Raw genomic sequence first — 21,134 nt, 5'->3', positions numbered from 1 at the left:
AACACAATAAAACATGGTAGTATTAAAATTTCAGTTATCGGCTGATTCATCAGAGCTCAACTCCATTTGAGGAAGACTTGGCATAGGTGCATCATGTTCATTACCAGAAACTGATGAGTCAGGGGCTTGAGGGAGTGTTGATTTAACATTTGGAGGTCTTGACCCTTAGGCAGTTTTCCTGTTGATGATATGGCGTTTTGTTTTGGTTTTAGTCATCCAACGTGTAATTGCAGCCGAAGGATCAAAATCTTCCAAAGTTACATCCATACTCCTAACTTTCATCACATTGGTCAGAGACGTCTGTGACATAGTGCTTCTGAATACACTCTTAACCTGTTTCTGAACAAGCAATAGTATGTTGGCCAGATCACCAGGCTTTGACTGTAGCATTGGAGGAGTATAACTCTACTGGTTTGAGGGCTCGCAGAGGACTCATTCTCACTTTCAGATTCAGCCACTCTTCTTTTGCAGCCTCACACTCATTCTGGGACAAGACTGGCTTAAAGAAGTTACATAATTTCTCAATCTCTGCAACCCCATATTGCAGAAGGTCAAGTCTGCTGACTGGCCACATCCTATAGTCAAAGACCCCAAGCTCAACCATGGGGGTCTCGTCTAATGAGCTAAATCTGTCCGAAATGAATTTGATAGCTTTGTCCAAGAAATGTCAAAGACATGGTCGAAGTTCATGGTTGACTTTGAAACATCAATAGTGCTAGATTGGTTTTTTCCACAAGTGAGGACAGATTCAGCCTCATTGTACGAAACCTTGAAATGGCTGTAGCTCTCTCCATCTTTGTGTTTCAGTTTCTCCAACTTCAACAAAGACAATTCAATCTTCGTTTTTACATCAGTGATGGTCAACAGATCTGATTGGAATTGTATGCTGAGTTCAGAAAGGACTGACAACACATCGCATAGAAAGTATGCAAAATGGAGGAACTTGCTAGAATATATTTCTTTCGGGTATCTCTTGACTTTACATGCCTCTTCGTTCTTACCTGTAGCTGCATTTTGGAAATGAGTCACAATGGTTGGCATCGATTGTATGATTGCCTTAATGGACCTGTATCTAGAAGCAACACACCTTGTTTTCTGCAAGCCAGTCTGCATAACACTATGTTCATCAAGAATCTCAGCGACTGCTTTCAACTCCATTCTGCGTTTGGGAGAATAGTAGTAGAACTTGTATATCTGCTGGATGGTATTTTGAAAATGAGACATGTACTCAAGAGATTTGACTGCATCCAGAAAACCCAACTCCAAGTTGTGAGCAACACAATGAACCTTTATAATGGGATGTTCTGCCATTTGCTCCAACTTCACTGCTACGCCACCTTTCTTACCTAACATAACAGCAGCCCCATCAAAATTACAGCTTACTAGCTTTGTCTTCAGCTCGTCATTACTGATACCTACCTTTTCTAACCCTGTCAATATACCATCCAAAACCCCCTCTGCATTAGCAGATTTAACAGGAACAATATCAATGAACTCGGTGCAAGGTATACCAGTTGCATTTACATATCGTACAAACGCAGTCTCCTGTTCAATGACTGCAGAGTCCGTGGCACCATTTGCCAGTACAGTAAAAAATCTACTTTCTATCACACTTTTTTCCACTCTTGTATTCTCAACATCAGCTATGCAAGAAATAAACTCTTTACATTTGTCATAATTCCTATACATGGTACCAAGATTGACACCATTTTTCTCCTGTAAATTACATAAAGGTTCAAATTTTGAGAATGTATCATGTCTTCCAACATAGAATGCTGTGTTAAAGAGGGATCTCATTCTCTGTCCGGTGACCTCATCTAATTTTGTCGTCTCAACTATCTGTTCAAGGGGGGCACTTCCTGACTCTCTTTCAGTTTTATCATTTTCATTTGCACATCTGACGTGAGCTTTCGAAAGGGAATGATACTTCAAAGAAACTTCTCGGAATTTTCCCCCAGAGCCACATCCAATGTATAGAGATGACTTTTCATCTGCTAACCTGGGGAATTTTCTGCAATAGCTACAATACATGTGGCCTTTTTCTTGGTCATATACGACCCAAGGATAGAATTTTACCCATGCCTGATTGAACAGACGCTTCCTTTTTTCTTCATATTGTTTGTTTCGTATTTTGAATTTTTCTTTCATTTCACTTTCTTCACTCTCTGACTGTCTCTTTCTCTTAGCATTCTTTTCCTCTGATTGTCTCTCTCTCTCTCTCTTCCTACCACGTTCTGTAATTATATACATGTGTGTCACTGGGGATTTTGATATACATATGTTTGTGTCATTTAAAATTAAAAACAATAATCTTCATTAAAGTGTTTTGTTAGTAAATCAAACTGAACATCGATCCGCGGGCGGCCCGATATATATGATCAAATCCCAGCCATTGGATAGGGAGCTCAGTTGTCAATATATTATTTAAATTTGGCGATTGATCGCTAAGTTTGACACCCATATTTTCATTACGTGTACACAAAATTATAAATTCACACTTGATCTTAAAATGTTCATTGCGTTTGTAAATGTTTAAACCATCGATGGTAAGACCGACGATTCATCTAATACAGGACTGTAGCTAATGTAAACATCGGGAAATAGGTCACATTACACGAGAAATTGTGAGAAAGTTTTCAATGAACCAGTATAAAATATAGCAGTGACTTCATAAATTATCTGTTAGAGATTATTATAGTTACCGTTTTCATTTAAATTAGTCGTCGCAACACAACTGTCATCCTCTTTTTTAGGTTGACTGGCAATAAAAAAACTATCCAATTTTCGTTGAGCCATGTTTATTCAGACATCCTCGGCCAACACCCGTTATACTTACATGTCACCCGGAACACTCTGAGGTTATCGGTCATCGTACATGAACTTCCGATCTACAGACGAAGATAGGCCTACTTACCTGCTACCGTACAGAAATTTTACTATTTTTCGTAAAATGGCACAAAAATCAATACAGAACTAAAAATGCATCGATTTAAGCAATTTTATTAACGAATACTGAAAAAAACATAGAAAAAATCTACTCGTCCGACGGACTAGTTGTCAATCAAAATCACTCGTCCGTCGGGAAAATCTACTCGTCAGGACGAGCGACGAGTGCTTTTGCCGGGCCCTGACTATAAATCGGCAAAAGTTCCGGCCTATCACAAGGAGACTTAACACGAACATACCGCAGCCTCCCAAAATACACATACGGACTCGCCACACGCTTGTATGTCGCACGCACGGGAGGCCGTCCTAAACAAAATAAACCAAACCAAACCAAACCACTTTAATTTGGTCATTTACTTTGTTTTCAGAACGAGGCTCGAGCATGTGCGCCTGCAGACGACTCGTTCTTGACAAATTAATGTCGGGCACAATCCCCGATCATTGGTGATCATGTCGATCCAGATGATTGTCATCATAACAACAACACCATTATAAATTTGGAAATGAACCATCATCTCTGGGTAAGTTTATGTAAGGTACATGTAATAACAATATAATAAAACATATTTACAATTTAACAACTTCACAGAATTTCTCGGCATTGTGAATTATCTGGATTATAATATGGCGTATCCCATGAAATTGGATTCCATCTATTGTTCAAGTAACATGTACATATATAATTTGTTAAGAAATATTTATGAGTTATTAGAGATTACTATTTACATTCTATAATTACCTTTCATTGTAATGAAAGATGTACTATTTTAACTGATAGGCGTGATATAAAATCATAACATGGTAGAACGGCATAAACTCAGCCAGTACTTCCAAATAAAATTGTTACTGTGTCACATGTCTTATATCAATATTATCAAAATTAGCAGTTTAGCATCACCAAGGGCCCTCAAGTTCATAGTATTCACATTCTGCTAGGATTTCTCTCAGATGAAACCTGGTCACCGGTAGAAAAAGTTCTCCATTGGGATTACTTAGAAAGTTGAGGATGGTTCTAAAGTGTTTTTTGAATCCCTATCAAGGAAATAGGTGAAAGCATTTTCCTTGTTATAGGGTTGTACGGTTTTACCTCGATCCTCGATTAATCTAGAAAGCACTGAGGTTGGTTCGGAAAGAAGCGTGTTGGGATAGGTTTCAAAATGGGTTCCCCTATGTTCAAAATAATTCTCTGGCTTTGGTTAACATCTATGGTTGCTAATTTGGTGTCCAACTTTACGGTGATTTTACTTGCTTCAGAGATCGCATATTCCTCGAATTCGTTGGGGTTGATGGAAATAGCAGGGTCAACAGGTGCAGGTGGGGACTTACAGCTGCAGTTCCCTCCGAAGACTCTAAGACTGCTTCCGCTGTTCTCCGCCTCTTGTTATAAACCTTGGCAGGTTTGGTTGGCCTCCTAACTGGCACTTCCTCTAAATCTACCAAAACTTCAGGTACCGATTTTCTCTAAAGAGTCACTTCTGTTCCCTTCCTTGAATCTTGAACATTCTTGGAGACTTGGATGGATGCTGGCATGTCCTTAGAGGTGGCCTTCTTGCCCTGTTGTAAATCAGATGGCCTTCTGATTACTAACACATCTTTGTGCCTATTCTGCTGGAAAACTTCAAATTCTTTTCTTCTTCGCCAAACTTCATTGTCTCTCTTTTCACAATATTCATAGGCCCCTTAGGACAGCCCATGTGCTTAGAATCTGGCCTAGAGAAGGTAACTTTACAGGTCGGACATCTATAGCCAAATCCAGAATGGGAGGAAGTGAGATGCCTCTCACACAGGAACCGCTTCCCGAACTCTCTCTCACATCTTATGCATTGGAATATGGTTACCTGAAAAATCAAGAATACTTTGGGAAGTCATTTATAACTTACTATTTGGTATTTACAAAATTATTCCCCTTTAACCATTCAGGTTTATTCTCGCCCTCGTCGCGTTTAAGAAAATTATGGTGTACCACTTTTGGTTTTGCTTTGGGACCGTTCTTTACACTGTATATAGCATCATTTATTCTGTCTAACACCACATATGGCCCTTCCCACAGGCAGCACAGTTTCGGACCATTTGCTTTTCGTGAATTATATAACCAAATTGGATCTACTCTTTCAAACTTATTGAGATTCCTATCATGATTTTTCTTCATGTGTGTGGTTGATATTTGAAGTTTTTCACGAGCAAAGTCATGTATCTTGTCTAGCCTTTTTGATAGATCATATGCATAATCTGTGTGTATTTTGAATGTTTCAGCATCAACCCTGCCCAGTACCAGATATACCAGTAGAGTGATGGATCGACCGAAAACCATTTCATTCGGAGAAACTCCCAGTGACTCATGATCAGAAGAACGATGTGCCATCATCAGTAGTTATAGATAGTCATCCCAATCTTTGTGATTTTTGGAGACAAATGCTGATAGCATAGACTCAATCGTACGATTGGCTCGTTCGATCATTCCATCAGACTTTGGTCTGTATGGAGTTGTACATGTTTTGTCAATACCAAGTATTTTGCAGATTTCTGTAAAGACATCTGACCGGAAGTTTTTTCCTCTGTCTGAATGTAACTGGGTTGGACAACCAAAGATGCTTATCATCCTTTCAATAAACTTGTGGGCTACAGTTGTGGCTTGCTGGTTCCTCATGGGATTTGCATCTACCCATTTCGAGAAATAATCCCCAACAACCAAAATGTACATCTTGCCTTTATTAGTTCGAGGTAGAGGACCAATAACATATAAAGCCCATCTATCCATAGGAGATCCCACGGTGTATGTCTGCTGTGGACTATTTCCCTTTTTGTTTGGATTTTTCCTAACTGCACATTGGTCACATATCTTACACCAGTGTGTAATATCTTTGCTCATTTTGTACCAGAAATACCTTTCTCTGATTTTGATAGGGTCTTCTTGACCCTAAGATGTGCTCCTGCTATACCATTATGTAGCTGAGTCAGCACATACAGAGATTTGAAGGTATCACTATTTGGTAAATGGGTGATATCCCTTTGTTTGTTTCCCATTTATGACATAGAATGCCATTTTAGTTTAGCCCACCATCTTGATGATGGTGGGCTATTCAAATCGCCCTGCGTCCGTCGTCCGTCGTCCGTCGTCCGTCCCTCCGTCCGTAAACAATTCTTGTTATCGCTATTTCTGAGAAAGTACTGAAGGGATCTTTCTCAAATTTCATATGTAGGTTGCCCTTGGTCCCTAGTTATGCATAGTGCATTTTGGGATCGATCGAAAAACAACATGGCCGACAGGCAGCCATCTTGGATTTTGACAATTGAAGTTTGTTATCGCTATTTCTGAGAAAGTAATGAAGGGATCTTTCTCAAATTTCATATGTAGGTTCCCCTTGGTCTGCGGTTATGCATATTGCATTTTGGGACCGATCGGAAAACAACATGGCTGACAGGCAGCCATCTTGGATTTTGACAATTGAAGTTTAGAAAGTACTGAAGGGATCTTTCTCAAATTGCATATGTAGGTTCCCCTTGGTCCGTAGTTATGCATATTTTATTTACGGACCAGTCAGAAAACAACATGGCCGACAGGCAGCCATCTTGGATTTTGACAATTGAAGTTTGTTATCACTAATTCACAGAAAGTACTAATGTGATCTTTCTGAAATTTCATATGTAGGTTCCCCTTGGTCCCTTGTTACATATAGTGCACTTTGGGACCAATCGGATAACAACATGGCCGACAGGCAGCCATCTTGAGTTTTGACATTTGAAGTTTGTTATCGCTATTTCTTAGAAAGAACTTAAGGGATCTTTCTGAAATTTGATATATAGGTTGCCCTTGGTCCCTAGCTGTGCATATTTCATTTTGGAACCAGTCGGATAGCAACATGGTCGAGAGGCAGCCATCTTGGATTTTGACAATTGAAGTTTGTTATCGCTATTTCTGAGAAAGAACTGAAGGGATCTTTTTCAAATTTGATATATAGATTGCCCTTGGTCCGTAGTTATACATATTTCATTTTTGGACCAATCTGAAAACATTGTCGACAGACAGTCATTATCACTTAATCTCAAATTTCATATATAAGTTCCCTTGGAGGGATGTTTCTCAATTTACACAGATTAGTAAGAGGAAGGGAAAAATAGAGAAAAGATCAATCTGACATGGAACTTATAAAGATCATTCAATGGTGGGCGCCAAGATCCCTCTGGGGTCTCTTGTTAATTTGTAGAGAGTCAAACCGAGACCAGTAGTACTTTGAACTCGTCCATATGGGATATGGCTTGCCATTCTGGCTTTTTGTCTCCCCGTACCCAGGAAATAACTTCCTTTAGGATGTTGTCCTCAATCTGCTTTACTTTTATATCTATATCTTTATTTGCTGAAACTGTCAGTTTTTCAATTTCACCATTTTGCTTTCTCTTTTCAGACCCCTGTATTTGATCCGAGTTTGGAGTTCCAGTTTGTCTTATGTTAACTATACAACAATGCACCCCGCCATCAGGATCATCATAGTCCTCAGACTTCAAATTTGCATTACCAGCTAAGGTTGGGCAAGACTTCACTGTTAAAGTGTAACGTTTCGGTCGCTACAGTTGTCTGCAGTGACTTGTTACATTAAAAGATATCCGTCTTGGTACCAATTTCACCAACAGAACAAAGAACAAAGAGTTGGATTTGAAGTTCAACAATTTAATAAAACATCAATAGAATTGATATTAATATTTACAATGAGGTAGTTTTCAATACACTCACACTACATCTGTTCTAGTACAAAGAAATCCGGATAGTTTGCCCAATGTTCAGAGCTTTACTATAAATTTATATTATCTGATGCTATCTGTTTATATTAACAATATGCCTCAATAAAAATGGGCTAAAACAACATCCCTGAGATTAGTCGAGGGATAGAACAATGTCACTCTTACCATTTCTGGCTCCTTCATTAGGTGCGATACTAAGTCAGATATGTTATATAAAGTCAAATTTGCGATATAAAGTCATATGTGCGTTGTAAAGACAGATGAGCGATATCAAGTCATATTCGTGATACGAAGTCAGATATGTACGGAAACGTATATGGACCTCTGCGTGTGCTAAATGTTACTTTCTCGACAAAATCTATGTCGATTTGGCAACATCTAATTGAACATATAGTCATTTCAATGTCGACATGTTTAGATAATATCATAACTTCTCGTCATAATTAAGTCGTAAAACAAAAATATCAACATACAGAAAGTCGCCTTACAAAATGTAGTTACGATGCCGAAAAACAAAAGTCGACATTTTTCGTTATAAAGCAACTTAAGGTAGTATTTAAGTCGTACCATTAAAATGTTCGGGATGCGGAACTCAACCGAAATGTTATATCCAATAAAAATATTCGACTCTTTGCATTGAATGTCGGCACGTCGACATAAGCATATCGATACCAAAGTGAGGCTAGACATTTTGCACTGCATTGGGCTGCACTACATATGTCGCAAGGTTCACTGCCCTGCATGTAGGGCGTAAGAATTGTACCTGCTGCCCCCATTGCATGATCGTAAGAGGCGACTAAATTTGGGATCTTATCTTTTCTCTTCTTTCTGAACAACTTTCTTCTTCCTAATGTCTCCCTTGACAATGCCTCACTTTTGGTCTTTAGTTGAGCGTTCGCCCCTGTGAGGAAGGCTTTGGGCCCTGTCCCCTAGCCGAGACATACCGGAGTCCTTAAAAATGGTAGTTGCTGCTCCTTGCTTAGCGCTCAGCATATTAGGAGTGGGACGACTGGTTCGCCCGTTGTCAGTACAATGTGACCGGGTGGGGTGTGCAGCTGGGTGTCTTCGGTAGTATGCTTCAGTGAGGTAGCACTATAAATCGGCAAAAGTTCCGGCCTATCACAAGGAGACTTAACACGAACATACCGCATATCCTTAAATGACCTTAGCTGTTAATAGGACGTTAAACAAAATAAACCAAACCAAACCAATCGCCCGGTTTAAATCTTGGGCCCTCTACACAGTCAACGCTGTAGCAGCCAACCAGGTATGTAGTTTAAATATCATTATTTTCAGTGCCTTAATTATTCTGGATATTTACTAAACAGTTCAGTAGATACTTCCACACGCGTTGGCATGGAAATACGCTAACATTAATGAGGAAAAGTGACATGGTTAAAATGTCCAATGAATACATGTACAAATGTATATGAATAGCACGGAGTCATAAACAATAGATTATAGGACGATGCTTGCGGTTAGCAGTATTAGCAACATTTAAAGGTATTTCATCAATAAATTTGGTTCAGTTGTACGTCAGTTAGTTTACAAGAAAAAAATTTTTTATTCTCATTCATTAATTGTTAAATTAGGAAAATTAGTGTTAATTTGTTAATGATGATTAACGTTTTGAGAAAAGTATTCAGACGGTTGTTCATTTTCGCCGCTGAAAAACTGAATGGGAATCCGGGATAAATTTAATCCCGATTCGGGAACTGTACCAAATCGGGATTAAGGGGAAATTTTAATTATTTTCCGGGCACTTCCCGCGTAATCCGCGATGGTTGACACCTATGAAATCCATGCAAAGATCACTAGGTAAAGATACACAGACGTATACACAAAATCGTAGTTAAATACATGTAATAATATTCAGGATGTAAGGTACTATTTTGAAAGAAAATGACACTAATAGAGAGAAAAAAAACGAAATCTTGATGTTTGTCGTCAGTCATCCTTGCTCATCATGTTGTAAGAAAAGGTGGAGGTGAAGCTGCTAATTATTTTGTACGTAAATATCGAGGTAAAGTTGATGATCGTTTTGTAGGTAAAGATCGAGGTTAAGCTGATGGCCATGTTGTAAGTAAAAATCGAGGTAACGCTGCGGATCATTTTATAAGTAAAAATCGAGTTAAAGCTGCGGATAATTTTATAAGTAAAAATCGAGTTAAAGTTGCGGATCATTTTGTCAGTAAAAATTGAGGTAAAGTTGATGATCATGTTGTAAGTAAATATCGAGGTAAAGCTGATGATCATGTTGTAAGTAAAAATCAAGGTAAAGCTGATGATCATGTTGTAAGTAAATATCGAGGTAAAGCTGATGATGTAGAAGAATGTATAGCTTCTCGTGTGTAATGGAGAGTATCATCAAAGTTCTTCGTCAGGTCTGCGTGAAGTTTCCTTATAACTCCTTCAATAAATTCAGACTAAAGAATCAAGTCAGACGGATGAATGGTACATCTTGATTTCTTGTGGATTTCTCGTGAATTTTGTTCTTAATCCTTTTCATGTAGTTTAAAGGACACTAAAATAGTTTCTAGTTCTGTCTGTCTGTCTTATAACAGCACGTGGAATATGCTGATAAGCATTGTTCTCATTTGCTTAAGTTAACTGCCTTATTTTACGCAATATTAGAGGAATACTTTCCAAGATAGGATTGGCTCAAATGTATTGAATAATACTGATGATGTACACGTCGAATAATCACGTTATACAATAGTATTATACAATAATTGTATGTTACCTGTCCTTCAGAAACAACTAGACAATTACCGCCAGACATGAAATTGCCATGGAATACGATCTCAACGAGAAAGGGACGTGCCACTGGTATACCCGATGTCTTGTTTCACCAGCTGGAGGTGACGAGTGTTCATATCGCCTTCCTTGCAACGCTGCAGTCCTTAACGAGATCTCTTCAATATACTGAATCTCTCCCACACTTTGGATGCTATACGGATTTCGTGCAAACGTTGGAACTGATCATGGGACAGAATATAAAGCATGGCCATCTTCCGAAAAACTCAATGAAGCATATATGTTATTCACAGAATTGGTATCCTTATTTGACACTATCAACTGATTTTGGTGATGCATTTGTTTTTGCTGCAAAGTAGCCCACTCATGACGACTGGTTTTACTTGATGTTACGTTATTCATTGTGTTGCATAATGAATGGAAAATAAGTCTTCTGCCGGAAAAATGAATTTAACAAGTGTAATATGCATTATCCTTATGTATTAAATATTAGTATTACATTGATTATTGTTGTCGTGTATTCTATTGTTCCAAGCACTATTTCTTTTTAAGCGGAAGAACACAGGTAGGCGGTTGCAGGAGTCGTGGAGCGGGATAATTTAAATTCTTTGATAATAGAGAAATGGGATTTAAAATCACAAGTGTTAAATGCAAGCATTGGACTGCTTTCAGTTGGCATTCATGAACTTATGAAATCCAACTAGACAAAGACAAAGAGATATGGTCGTTTCCCGCTTATCCTGACCTACATGTAGGCCACGCACAGCGATAGTCTGGGCTAAAAATACAGGTAAAATATCACGTGATCCCAGTGATTCCCACACTACCAAAATAGATCGTCATGGTCCATCGATGCGCTGGTTTGATGAGGCCAACACAACGACATTCTATATTTTCGGTGACGGATTTATTGTAAAGATTGATAACGCAATTACATTCATTATTTAACTTAATATACGTCTTAATGGCAGGACAGGTAAATTATAAAATGTCATAATATATACAGTAAAGCCTAAATGTGACTGCATAGTAAATATTGTTCATCTTATGAAAATGGAATTGTGCTTTTATTTGACATTGTGTAGTTATCTGTCAAAACACAATATAATTGTGAAATATACAATATGTTTAATGCGGACACGGATACTGTTATATCGGGATTTTCATCTTATATAACAATATTTGTGGATATATATCCGAGTCGAGTCTGCTGTACGAGCCGGAGTCCGAAGTTAATTGTCTACTCGGAGCTATCCGAGCTACATGTACCACAATCGCTACCCCTGGTGTCCGGAAGATTAGCAGCATCCAACAGCAGTTCCGAAAATTGGTCTGGTTTGGGATTGTAGTTTCCATGACGTGCAAATGACAAGTACCACATAACAGTGGCAATGTGCACGCAACACCCTACTGCCCTTGCCCCAGCACGACACTCGCAGTACCACCCAGTAAAATCCGACCCCGTCCGAACACGTCCGATGCCTCACTGATTAAGTGCTCATCTGCATTATTCCGGGCCTGGTTAACTTGATATACACCAAATGTAATTGAGGGCAGATCATCTTCACCAAGGACATGGAAATCCGAAACAGCATCAGGTGAATCCATTGGAACATCTTTCCATGATTTTGCACGACGCTGAATATTCTTACCGGATAATACACGTTGGCGTACAGCGTTATCGGACTCTGCCGCTGCAAGCATCTGTCGGCCCATGTCACAATCGGATGAGAGGGACACGCGTAATGGCGGCCGATATTTAAGCATTGAACTGCTTTCAGTTGGAAGTTATGGGCTGATGAATGCCAACTGGACAAAGGCAAATTTAATGAAACGCGCTGTTGAATTTGCCTTTGTCCAGTTGGCATTCATCAGCCCATAACTTCCGACTAAAAGCAGTTCAATGCTTATATTTACATTTGGCAACGATTTTTAAAGACTATATCCAGGAATTTTGCTCCGACAATGAATGAACAATTAAGCATTAAACTGTCTTTTTATGGATTATATGGTCTATATAGATGCCAGAGCTTTGCAGACAATCTTCATAATGCGCGCTAGCGCATTATGAAATGATTGTCTGCAAAGCTCTGGCATCTATATAGACCATATAATCCATAAAAAGACAGTTTAATTCTTATATTTACGTTTTCTATATTAGTTTCTTTTCGATTTCATTTTAATTTTCATTATAATTTGAAATCTGACTTTTACCGACGTTTCCACTGTCAGAGGTCAACAAATTGAACAGCCTATTGTGATTCACGTGCTGATTGGCAAAAAAAAAATAGTGCGTGGAAATCCTTAAAAAAATACTGAAAACATCATCAGATATTTTAATAACAATATCAATAATATTGGTAGTCAGTATTTCAGAATATACGGATGAATTATTCAGTTTGTTAACGATTTCGGATTTTTTTTTTAATTTACCATCCGGAACAATTATGCGGATGGAAATTTCACCCGTCACCACGCGCACGCAACGGCTGACAGCATTGACAGAGTTTAGCTATGAAAGTTGAATGTGCAGTGGGAGAAAGTGGAATTCGCCAAAAAACCAGATGTAAACATGTTCTTTGATTGCATGGAAACCTGATTACAGTTTATAGTAGCTACAACAGCACCGGTGTCAGGGATACGACCAATGAGAGAAGTGACAGTGGCCGAGGGAGTTAGACGAGCTTCAGCGACAACGTTGCTTGTGACGGGTACCATGGCTGTTTCAAGTTTAGGATGCGTTAGACACGATAATGCACCACTTGATGCTTTCTTTTGTGAAGAAGAAACTGTTCTATTGTACGACCGGAGAGAAGCCTCGTTCTTATGATTTGACATAAACATGATGTGTCGGGTTTCAAAATTTTTGTCATTCAAACATTGGATGGCGGTGGCGCGCAAACAATGTGGTGTGTACTGATTTTCCACTCTGGCCCCGGAACAAATATCTGTCAACATATGTGTTTATTAAATCTTGTTTTATTTCCATTTTCGTGATTGTTAACCATTCTTACCTTTATTTTCGTTTTACATTTTAAGATTTGTTTTCTGGTCTCGTACTCTATCCGATAGCATGATGAGCAATGATAAGATGCCATTATCCCATCCGTAAATCCGGTCGCGTATGAATAACACCCGAATGCACGATTTGGGTGTCAGTTATGCATAGAATGGTGTCACGCTTTGGGTGTCAGTTATACTCTCATAGACTGCAAATTTGTTTAGTTTGTTTATATCATGGCTTTGCCATCCAAATGTAAATATATTATTATCGTCAAAGACGGAACAGCCTTTTCAAAAGCCATCTTTAGTTATCGCCGACGTCCATAACTTCCAAGTGAGCTCGGTAAAGTTATATAGTGGGGCTCAGTACGTGTAAATGTAAATATTTGTTGCACAATGCAGAAACGATAGAAATGTACTCCCATACATTTGGCAAGTCCTTGTTTGGAATCACCTTTTCAAGGTATTGCCAGGTCTTTATTCGTCCATTTACCGTTTCGACTGCCCATCTTAACTTTGTGACAAGACGGGACCTTTTTCCCTCCGCCGTGGACATTTGCTTTTCTCCCTTCCCTAAGAAAGAAGGCGAGTATGTGTCAATACCAATATCACTAAGGAAAGGCAAAACATCGCGAAACTCCCTGTCCAATAGCAGGATATCGTTTTGTTTCAGCCATGACGAAATGTTATCAGCATTTGTCTGAAACATATGTCTTGTGATAGATGCATCATTATTTTTGCCATCGGCAAAGTACGGTCCAACAATGCTTACGATATATCCATCGGTGGTGACAATCATCATCGGCTTTATTAGGGGACGGTACTTGTGCATTGAAAAACACTTCCGTTGGAATTTGTGTTTGGTACTTTTTTGGATGTACAGGTATGTGCCATCCATTACCAATATCACGGAGTCAGATATAAAGTTCGAAGACAGTTGAACAGACAAACCTGTTGTGTGTTTTTCAGGAACTTCCTCATGCGACATGTGGCTAAATTCCAAATGTAGTGGAACGAACTCCACCGACAATGCTCATTTAGCGGCAATGATGCTGCGCGAGACTTTCTATCCCAGAGTGTTCCAATGACCCTGGAATAAACCAAGCAACCATCAAATTATCAAAATTAATTGTAAGTCACGAGAAAGGTAACAACGTCCACAAAGGGCAGCTATATATTAGCATTGCATAGATTATTTTCTTTAGTAGCTATGGTGGCCGATTTCGGCCATGTCTCACTGTCGCATTGGCGCCCCCGCGAAAATGCGGTTTGCGCCGAGCGACAATGCGCCAAGCGACAAAAATGAACACTTCAGTACAACAAAATTCAATGCGACTGTGAGACATGGCTGAAATCGGCCACAACAAGTATAGTTGAAGACAGGAAGTAATTACTGATCGACATTCAATGTGGCATCTTAAAATTCACAAAAATATTTTTCTGGAAAAAAACTTGAGTTCATCTTGTCGACTATAAAAAGTAAGAGAAAAGTACCATGTCATCGGCACACTCGACACAATCTCAATCGTGAAGGTATATCAGATGTGCAGTCTTACCTGTCACAAAGCCTAGTTCTGAGTTTCATCTGGAGCATGCCAATCGCCTGTCTGGGTGTGCGGGTTTTGGATTTTTTAAGCGATTTAACTCTAGAGGACAGGTCCTGAAACTGTACAATCTTCAGACCAGTGGTATTGTAACACTGTTCATCAGCCATCGACGGGTTATCAAAATCGATCTTATTTGTTGCTCTTGCTGCATTGCGAAGACTACCCAATAGTTCAACGAGGTCCTCTGTGACAACTTTCGCGGTGTCTTTTAGCATATAGGAATTGAAGGCCACGTCAGGTTTAATGTTCTTTCCTGATAGATGTGACCTGCAGCATCTCACTCCCAATGGAACCAAGATGCCGTTCACAATGAAAATCTGCAATCTGGCCACTGCTGGCATTTTTATTATGTTTTTACCTGTGCGCCTGCAATGATTCAACATGCCTTTATCCTTCCCACACTTTTGAAGGGCAATATTGATTACCGTTAGGTGACCTTCTCTGGCGATTTTTACCTGTAATCCCATTGATATAGGTTTTCCTACATTTTAGGCAAATGGTGTTTGATTTAATGTGCGCTCCAGAACACTTTTCATAAAAGTCTCTCTGAAAACTGTTGATTTTTCTTCCTTGGCCTTTTTTTATTCGGCATAAACAAACACCACATGTTATTTATTTCACCATTGTCAACAGACTATGAAGACGTTTATATATATCATATGCTATAAGGTCAATCGATTCCGTACGAAATAAACTAAATTGGCAAATTAAATCGGGAGCTTCATACTACCTATCCATATCCATGTATGTTGTCGACGTGGCTGGTTGTTTACATTTTACTTCAGCAGATACGGGGTAAATCGTTTATTGTACTTTTTATACCAATGAAAATTTTCTATCTTCACTTTTTTTCTTTCATACCAATATTAATATATACCTTTAAATATTGAAAATATCTATATATATCTCAATATTGAATTATTTAAATGGTTGTTAAAATAAAAATATGTAAAAAAAAAAAAAAAAAAAAAGACATTTGATGATTCGTACTCCCAACCTTTCTCTTGATTAACGGCGATTCTACCATCTGAGCTATGTAGTCTTCGCTTAGATACGGTTTATGTTATAATTTATAGTCAATCTAGTTGATATTCAAATGAAAATATTTTATCATCTACGTTTTTTGGATTTTTCGATACCAGCGCATCGGAGGACCACTTTTTAAGAATAGGATTTTAGGTGTCTTTTGGTACATAGAATAAAATAAGACATTGTAAAAGTTAGTCTTCCGATGCGCTGTATGTCAAAACATGATTTGAATGTGGGAAAAACCCCCCTCGAAAGTTGCAAGTAGCCCGATGATGCAACTTTACGGTCATTTAATAAAATATCCACTGCAATAAACAACCACATTTTTCACAAATAAGAATATTAATATGTTATTTATTTAAGGTTTAAATTTAAAAACTTTTTTTAACATTTATTTTTTGACTTTGAAAACGGTCACCATTAGGTCGAAACAGGCCAATATGCGCCATACCTCTTTAACATGAACAACTAGCGCGCTTCAATAAATTTGCTTTTGTCCAGTTGGCATTCATAAGTCCAGGTCTATAATAATAAGCTATCATTAATGATGTGTCGGTTAAATGTTTTTAAAGAACGAGACTTGAAGACGACTGGGCGTAACAATGGAAGCGGTAACTTTAAAATATTCGTTTTATTAGCTCACCTGGTCCGAAGGACCAAGGTGAGCTTATGCCATACCGTGGCGTCCGTCCGTCCGTCCGTCCGTCAACAATTGCATGACTTCTTCCTCATAACTACTGATCAGAATTTGACCAAATTTGGTCAGAAGCATCCCTATGGGGTGGGGACTTAAAATTGTACAAATGGTGGGGCTGACCCCCCAGGGGTCTGAGGGGCGGGGCCAAAAGGGGTCAATTTGGCTCTGTTAATATAAACGACTTCTTCTCTGAAACCGAGCAATGGATATCGCTCATGTTTGCCTGGTAACATCACTATGGGGTGAGGATTCAAAATTGTACAAATAGTGGGGCTGACCCCCTAGGGGCCTGAGGGGTGGGGCCAAAATGGGTCAATATAGCTATATTGATATTAACAACTTCTTCTCTGAAACCGAGCAATGGATATCGCTCATGTTTGTCTGGTAGCATCACTATGGGGTGGGGATTCAAGATTGTACAAATGATGGGGCTGACCCCCCAGGGGCCTGAGGGGCGGTGCCAAATGTGGTCAATTGGGCTACATTGATATAAACGACTTCTTCTCTGAATTCGAGCAATGGATATTGCTCATATTTGCCTGGTAGCATCACTACTGGATGGGGATTCAAAATTGTACAAATGATGGGGCTGACCCCCCAGGGGCCTGAGGGGCGGGGCCAAATGTCGTCAATTCGGCTATATTGATATAAACGACTTCTTCTCTGAATCCGAGCAATAGCTGTCGCTCACATTTGCCTGGTAGCATCACTATGGGGTGGGGATTTAAAATTGTACAAATGATGGGGCTGACCCCCCAGGGGCCTGAGGGGCGGGGCCAAATGTGGTCAATTGGGCTATATTGATATAAACGACTTCTCTGAATCCGAGCAATGGATATTGATCATATTTCCCTGGTAGCATCACTATTGGGTGGGGATTCAAAATTGTACAAATGATGGGGCTGACCCCTAGGGGCCTGAGGGGTGGGTCCGAATGTGTTCCATCGGGCTATATTCATATAATTGACTTCTCCTCTGGAACCAAGCAATGGATATCTCATATTTTACTTGTAGCATCACCTTGGGGTAGGAATTTGAAATTGTAAAAAGTAATGTATATCGCTCATATTTGCCTGGTAGCATGGTTATGGGGTGGGGATTCAAAATTGTACAAATGGTGGGGCTGACCCGGGGCGCCAGGGGGCTGAGGGGTGGGGCCAAAAGGGGTCAATTTGGCTAAATTGATTTAAACAACTTATTCTCTGAAACTTAGCAATGGTTTGACTGGTAGCATCCTATTGGATTGGAGTAGGGATTCAAAATTGTATAAAGGAAGGAGCTGACCCACCAGGGGGCAGAGGGCAGGGTCAAACGGGGTCAATTGGTCTAAACAAGTTTTCCTCTGAAACTAAGCAATGGATATCACTCACATTTGTGTGGTAGCATCCTAATGGGTCGCGCCAAAAGTCGATTTCATTTCATGGATTAATGCACTTTGTGGCATTTTTAGTATTAAAATAAAACCAATGTACATGTACCCATATGCTTATGATATATATTGACATAGAATGTAGCAATACCAGCAACAAATATACTCAAGCATCATTCTTGTTTCATATCTCATGAAACCAGGTGAGCGATACAGGCCCTCTGGGCCTCTTGTATCATCTCGCGAGAATATTAATATTATGTTCACTTTTGCAGTTGACGTGTTAATACCAACCAACATTGCTTCAGTGTCTAACAAAATATTGATCAGTGAATAGATGCAAAGTTTGGCCTTAGTCCTTGGACCCAATGGCCTTAAACTTTGACCTTGATTGTTGACATATGTTGTTTTGTTAACTGAACATCTTTCATATCAATGAATCAATAGTCAGTCGGCAACAAAATCTGTGGACGAACGGAAGGACAAATAAAGTCACTTCTATAGTTCACCTTTATCTCGGATACGGGCCCTACTTTTGATTGTCATCTTCCAATGTTGTTTCAGACCAATCGGCAAAAGTTCCGGCCTATCACAAGGAGACTTAACACGAACATACCGCAGCCTTCCAAAACACACATACGCACTCACCACACGCATGCATGTCGCACGCACGGGAGGCCGTCCTTAAATGACCTTAGCTGTCAATGGGACGTTAAACAAAACAAACCAAACCAAACCAAACCAGATGTGGTCGAAATCCGCTTTGGTGCGTTTTGAATGTAAACGTTTTCGCACGGCACACGAGGTCCGACGAAGCACGATGGGCAGAGATCATCTCGACCCTTCGGGTCGGCTGACCTTTAAAATAAAATTTAATAAGAGATGTTATTACAAGAGTACCGCGGGGCGTTTAAACATAATAGTCAAGTGAACCAACAAGGTGCAGAATTGTTTTATATCAAGACTAAATGTACTCTAGAATAATCTTAACCAGGCAAAGACAATACAAGACATTCTTCAATCTTGTAAATATCTTTAATATAAACAAGAGATTCCAAAACCACGGTACAATATTTGAGAATGATAAATGAAAAAACTTTCTTGGAATGGCAATAAGACACTTTAACACTAACGATTCAAAATGGCGCACTGTCAGCCGTTTCGTTTTGGGGATCAGCTTCAATATTAATCGTGTACAAATAGAAAACAAGGGAATCCTACAAAATAAAATTTGAGAAAGTTTCTAAAAGCATTTCGAAAAAGTGTTAACACTGATTGTTATGGGTGTATGAAATGACTGGCGAATTGAACAGGCTATGCTTATGGCAATCCAAGTTGTCATTAATTGACGGAGCAACGTTGATCCAGGATTGTACCAAATTATATAAGATATCTTATATAATTTTACAAGATATCTGATAAACTTAAGATATCTTACGTACTTTATAAGATATATAATAAATGAGATATCTTATATACTTTCCTTTATAAGATATCTTATTAAACATATAAGATATATCATAAAAGATATAAGATATCTTATATAATACATAATATATATCATAAAACGTATAAGATATATTATAAAGAAAATTAAATAATATATCTTATGTATTTCATAAGATATCTTATATATCATATGAGATATCTTATATATTATATAAGATATCTTATAAAGGAAATTATATAAGATATTTTATATAATTCGATTATAAGATATCTTATAAAGAACGAAATTTGAATTTGAGATAATGAACTCTCCTCCATTCGATGAAGTAGCCGAGATGAAGCTGAAACTACATATAATGGTTTGAAACAGATTTATAATTGCCATATATTCATGTTTGCTCGAACACGAGATCTGCTCCGTGTCTAGCCGATCTTGGTCGCGACGGAGGGTTGATTGAGTATGTTCCGCGTGCCTTTCGGTTTTGCTGGTCTCACGAGAGCCTCGTTCTTGATAAGATATCTAATAAACCTTTCTTTACAAGATATCTTATATATTATATAAGATCTCTTATGTATTTTTATGCGATAACTTATATACTTTATCAGATAGCTCATAAAGAAAAGTTTATAAGATGTCTTATAAAAGACATAATATATCTTATATATCATATAAGATATCTTGTAAAGAAAAGTTTATAAGATATCTTATAAAAGATGTAAGATATCTGATATCTTTCATGATATATCTTGTATATTATATAAGATATCTTATCAACTTTTAATAAGATATCTTATAAACATGTAAGATATCTCATAAGCATATAAGATGTCTCATAAATTGTACTTTGGGAATGTAATAAAGTCCAAAATTTAATTATGGCTTTCCAAATTTGGTTGCAAGCTACTTGTAATGAGACATTTAATGTATGTAAAAAAGATTTCATTTTTGGTAAAATAGCACAAAACCCACACCAAAATAACAGAGCAGAAAATATTATAATACTAAATATGAATCACTATATTTATTGTCAAAAGTGTTTAGGTAAAGCTCTGTACTTACCCACTCTAATTAGTAACCTTAAAACTTCATATAACATCGAGAGATACTTAGCAAAAAAATGTGACAAGGAAGCTACTTTTATTGAGGATTTCAATGCTTACCATTCAGCTTTTAGAAAATAAATATAACCATTACATTAATGTAGTGTCTTTCATTATGAAATAGATTTCAATTTACCAACGTAATTAATTTTTATATTTTTTCAATTTGCTTGTGTTTTTGTTGGACTCGTTTCTTTTCCATTAAATGTTTTTATTAGCAATAGTCAGTTATTTTTTGTCACCCTTTCAGAAATTGCCTTTGCTTTCGTCGGAAATCTCGTTCCCTCTTCTCTTCTTCCTTTTATGTTTCCTTTCTCTCTTATCTTTGTATTTCCTTTTCAAAACCAGCTTCTACTTTTTATCCAAACTATCCCCCAATCCCATTTTTCAATTAGCTCCAGGCAATATATTCATTGGTTGATTGTTTTCAATTCTACAT

At 38.2% G+C, this 21,134-nt stretch overlaps 1 protein-coding gene across 1 annotated transcript; it reads right to left on the bottom strand.

Annotated features, from left to right (window-relative positions):
• Nucleotides 1–615: 615 nt before the first annotated feature.
• LOC117338449 (zinc finger protein 862-like) lies at nt 616–2,250 on the bottom strand. The gene has a single exon (XM_033899801.1). The coding sequence runs from the start codon at nt 2,248–2,250 to the stop codon at nt 616–618; it is 1,635 nt and encodes a 544-aa protein (XP_033755692.1).
• Between the last annotated feature and the right edge of the window lie 18,884 nt (nt 2,251–21,134).

This window comes from Pecten maximus, chromosome 11 (assembly GCF_902652985.1).
Source record: "Pecten maximus chromosome 11, xPecMax1.1, whole genome shotgun sequence".
In the NCBI taxonomy this organism is placed as follows: domain Eukaryota; kingdom Metazoa; phylum Mollusca; class Bivalvia; order Pectinida; family Pectinidae; genus Pecten; species Pecten maximus.
The sequence above is the reverse complement of the archived record's forward strand: the minus strand, read 5'-3'. Positions and strand labels throughout refer to the sequence as shown.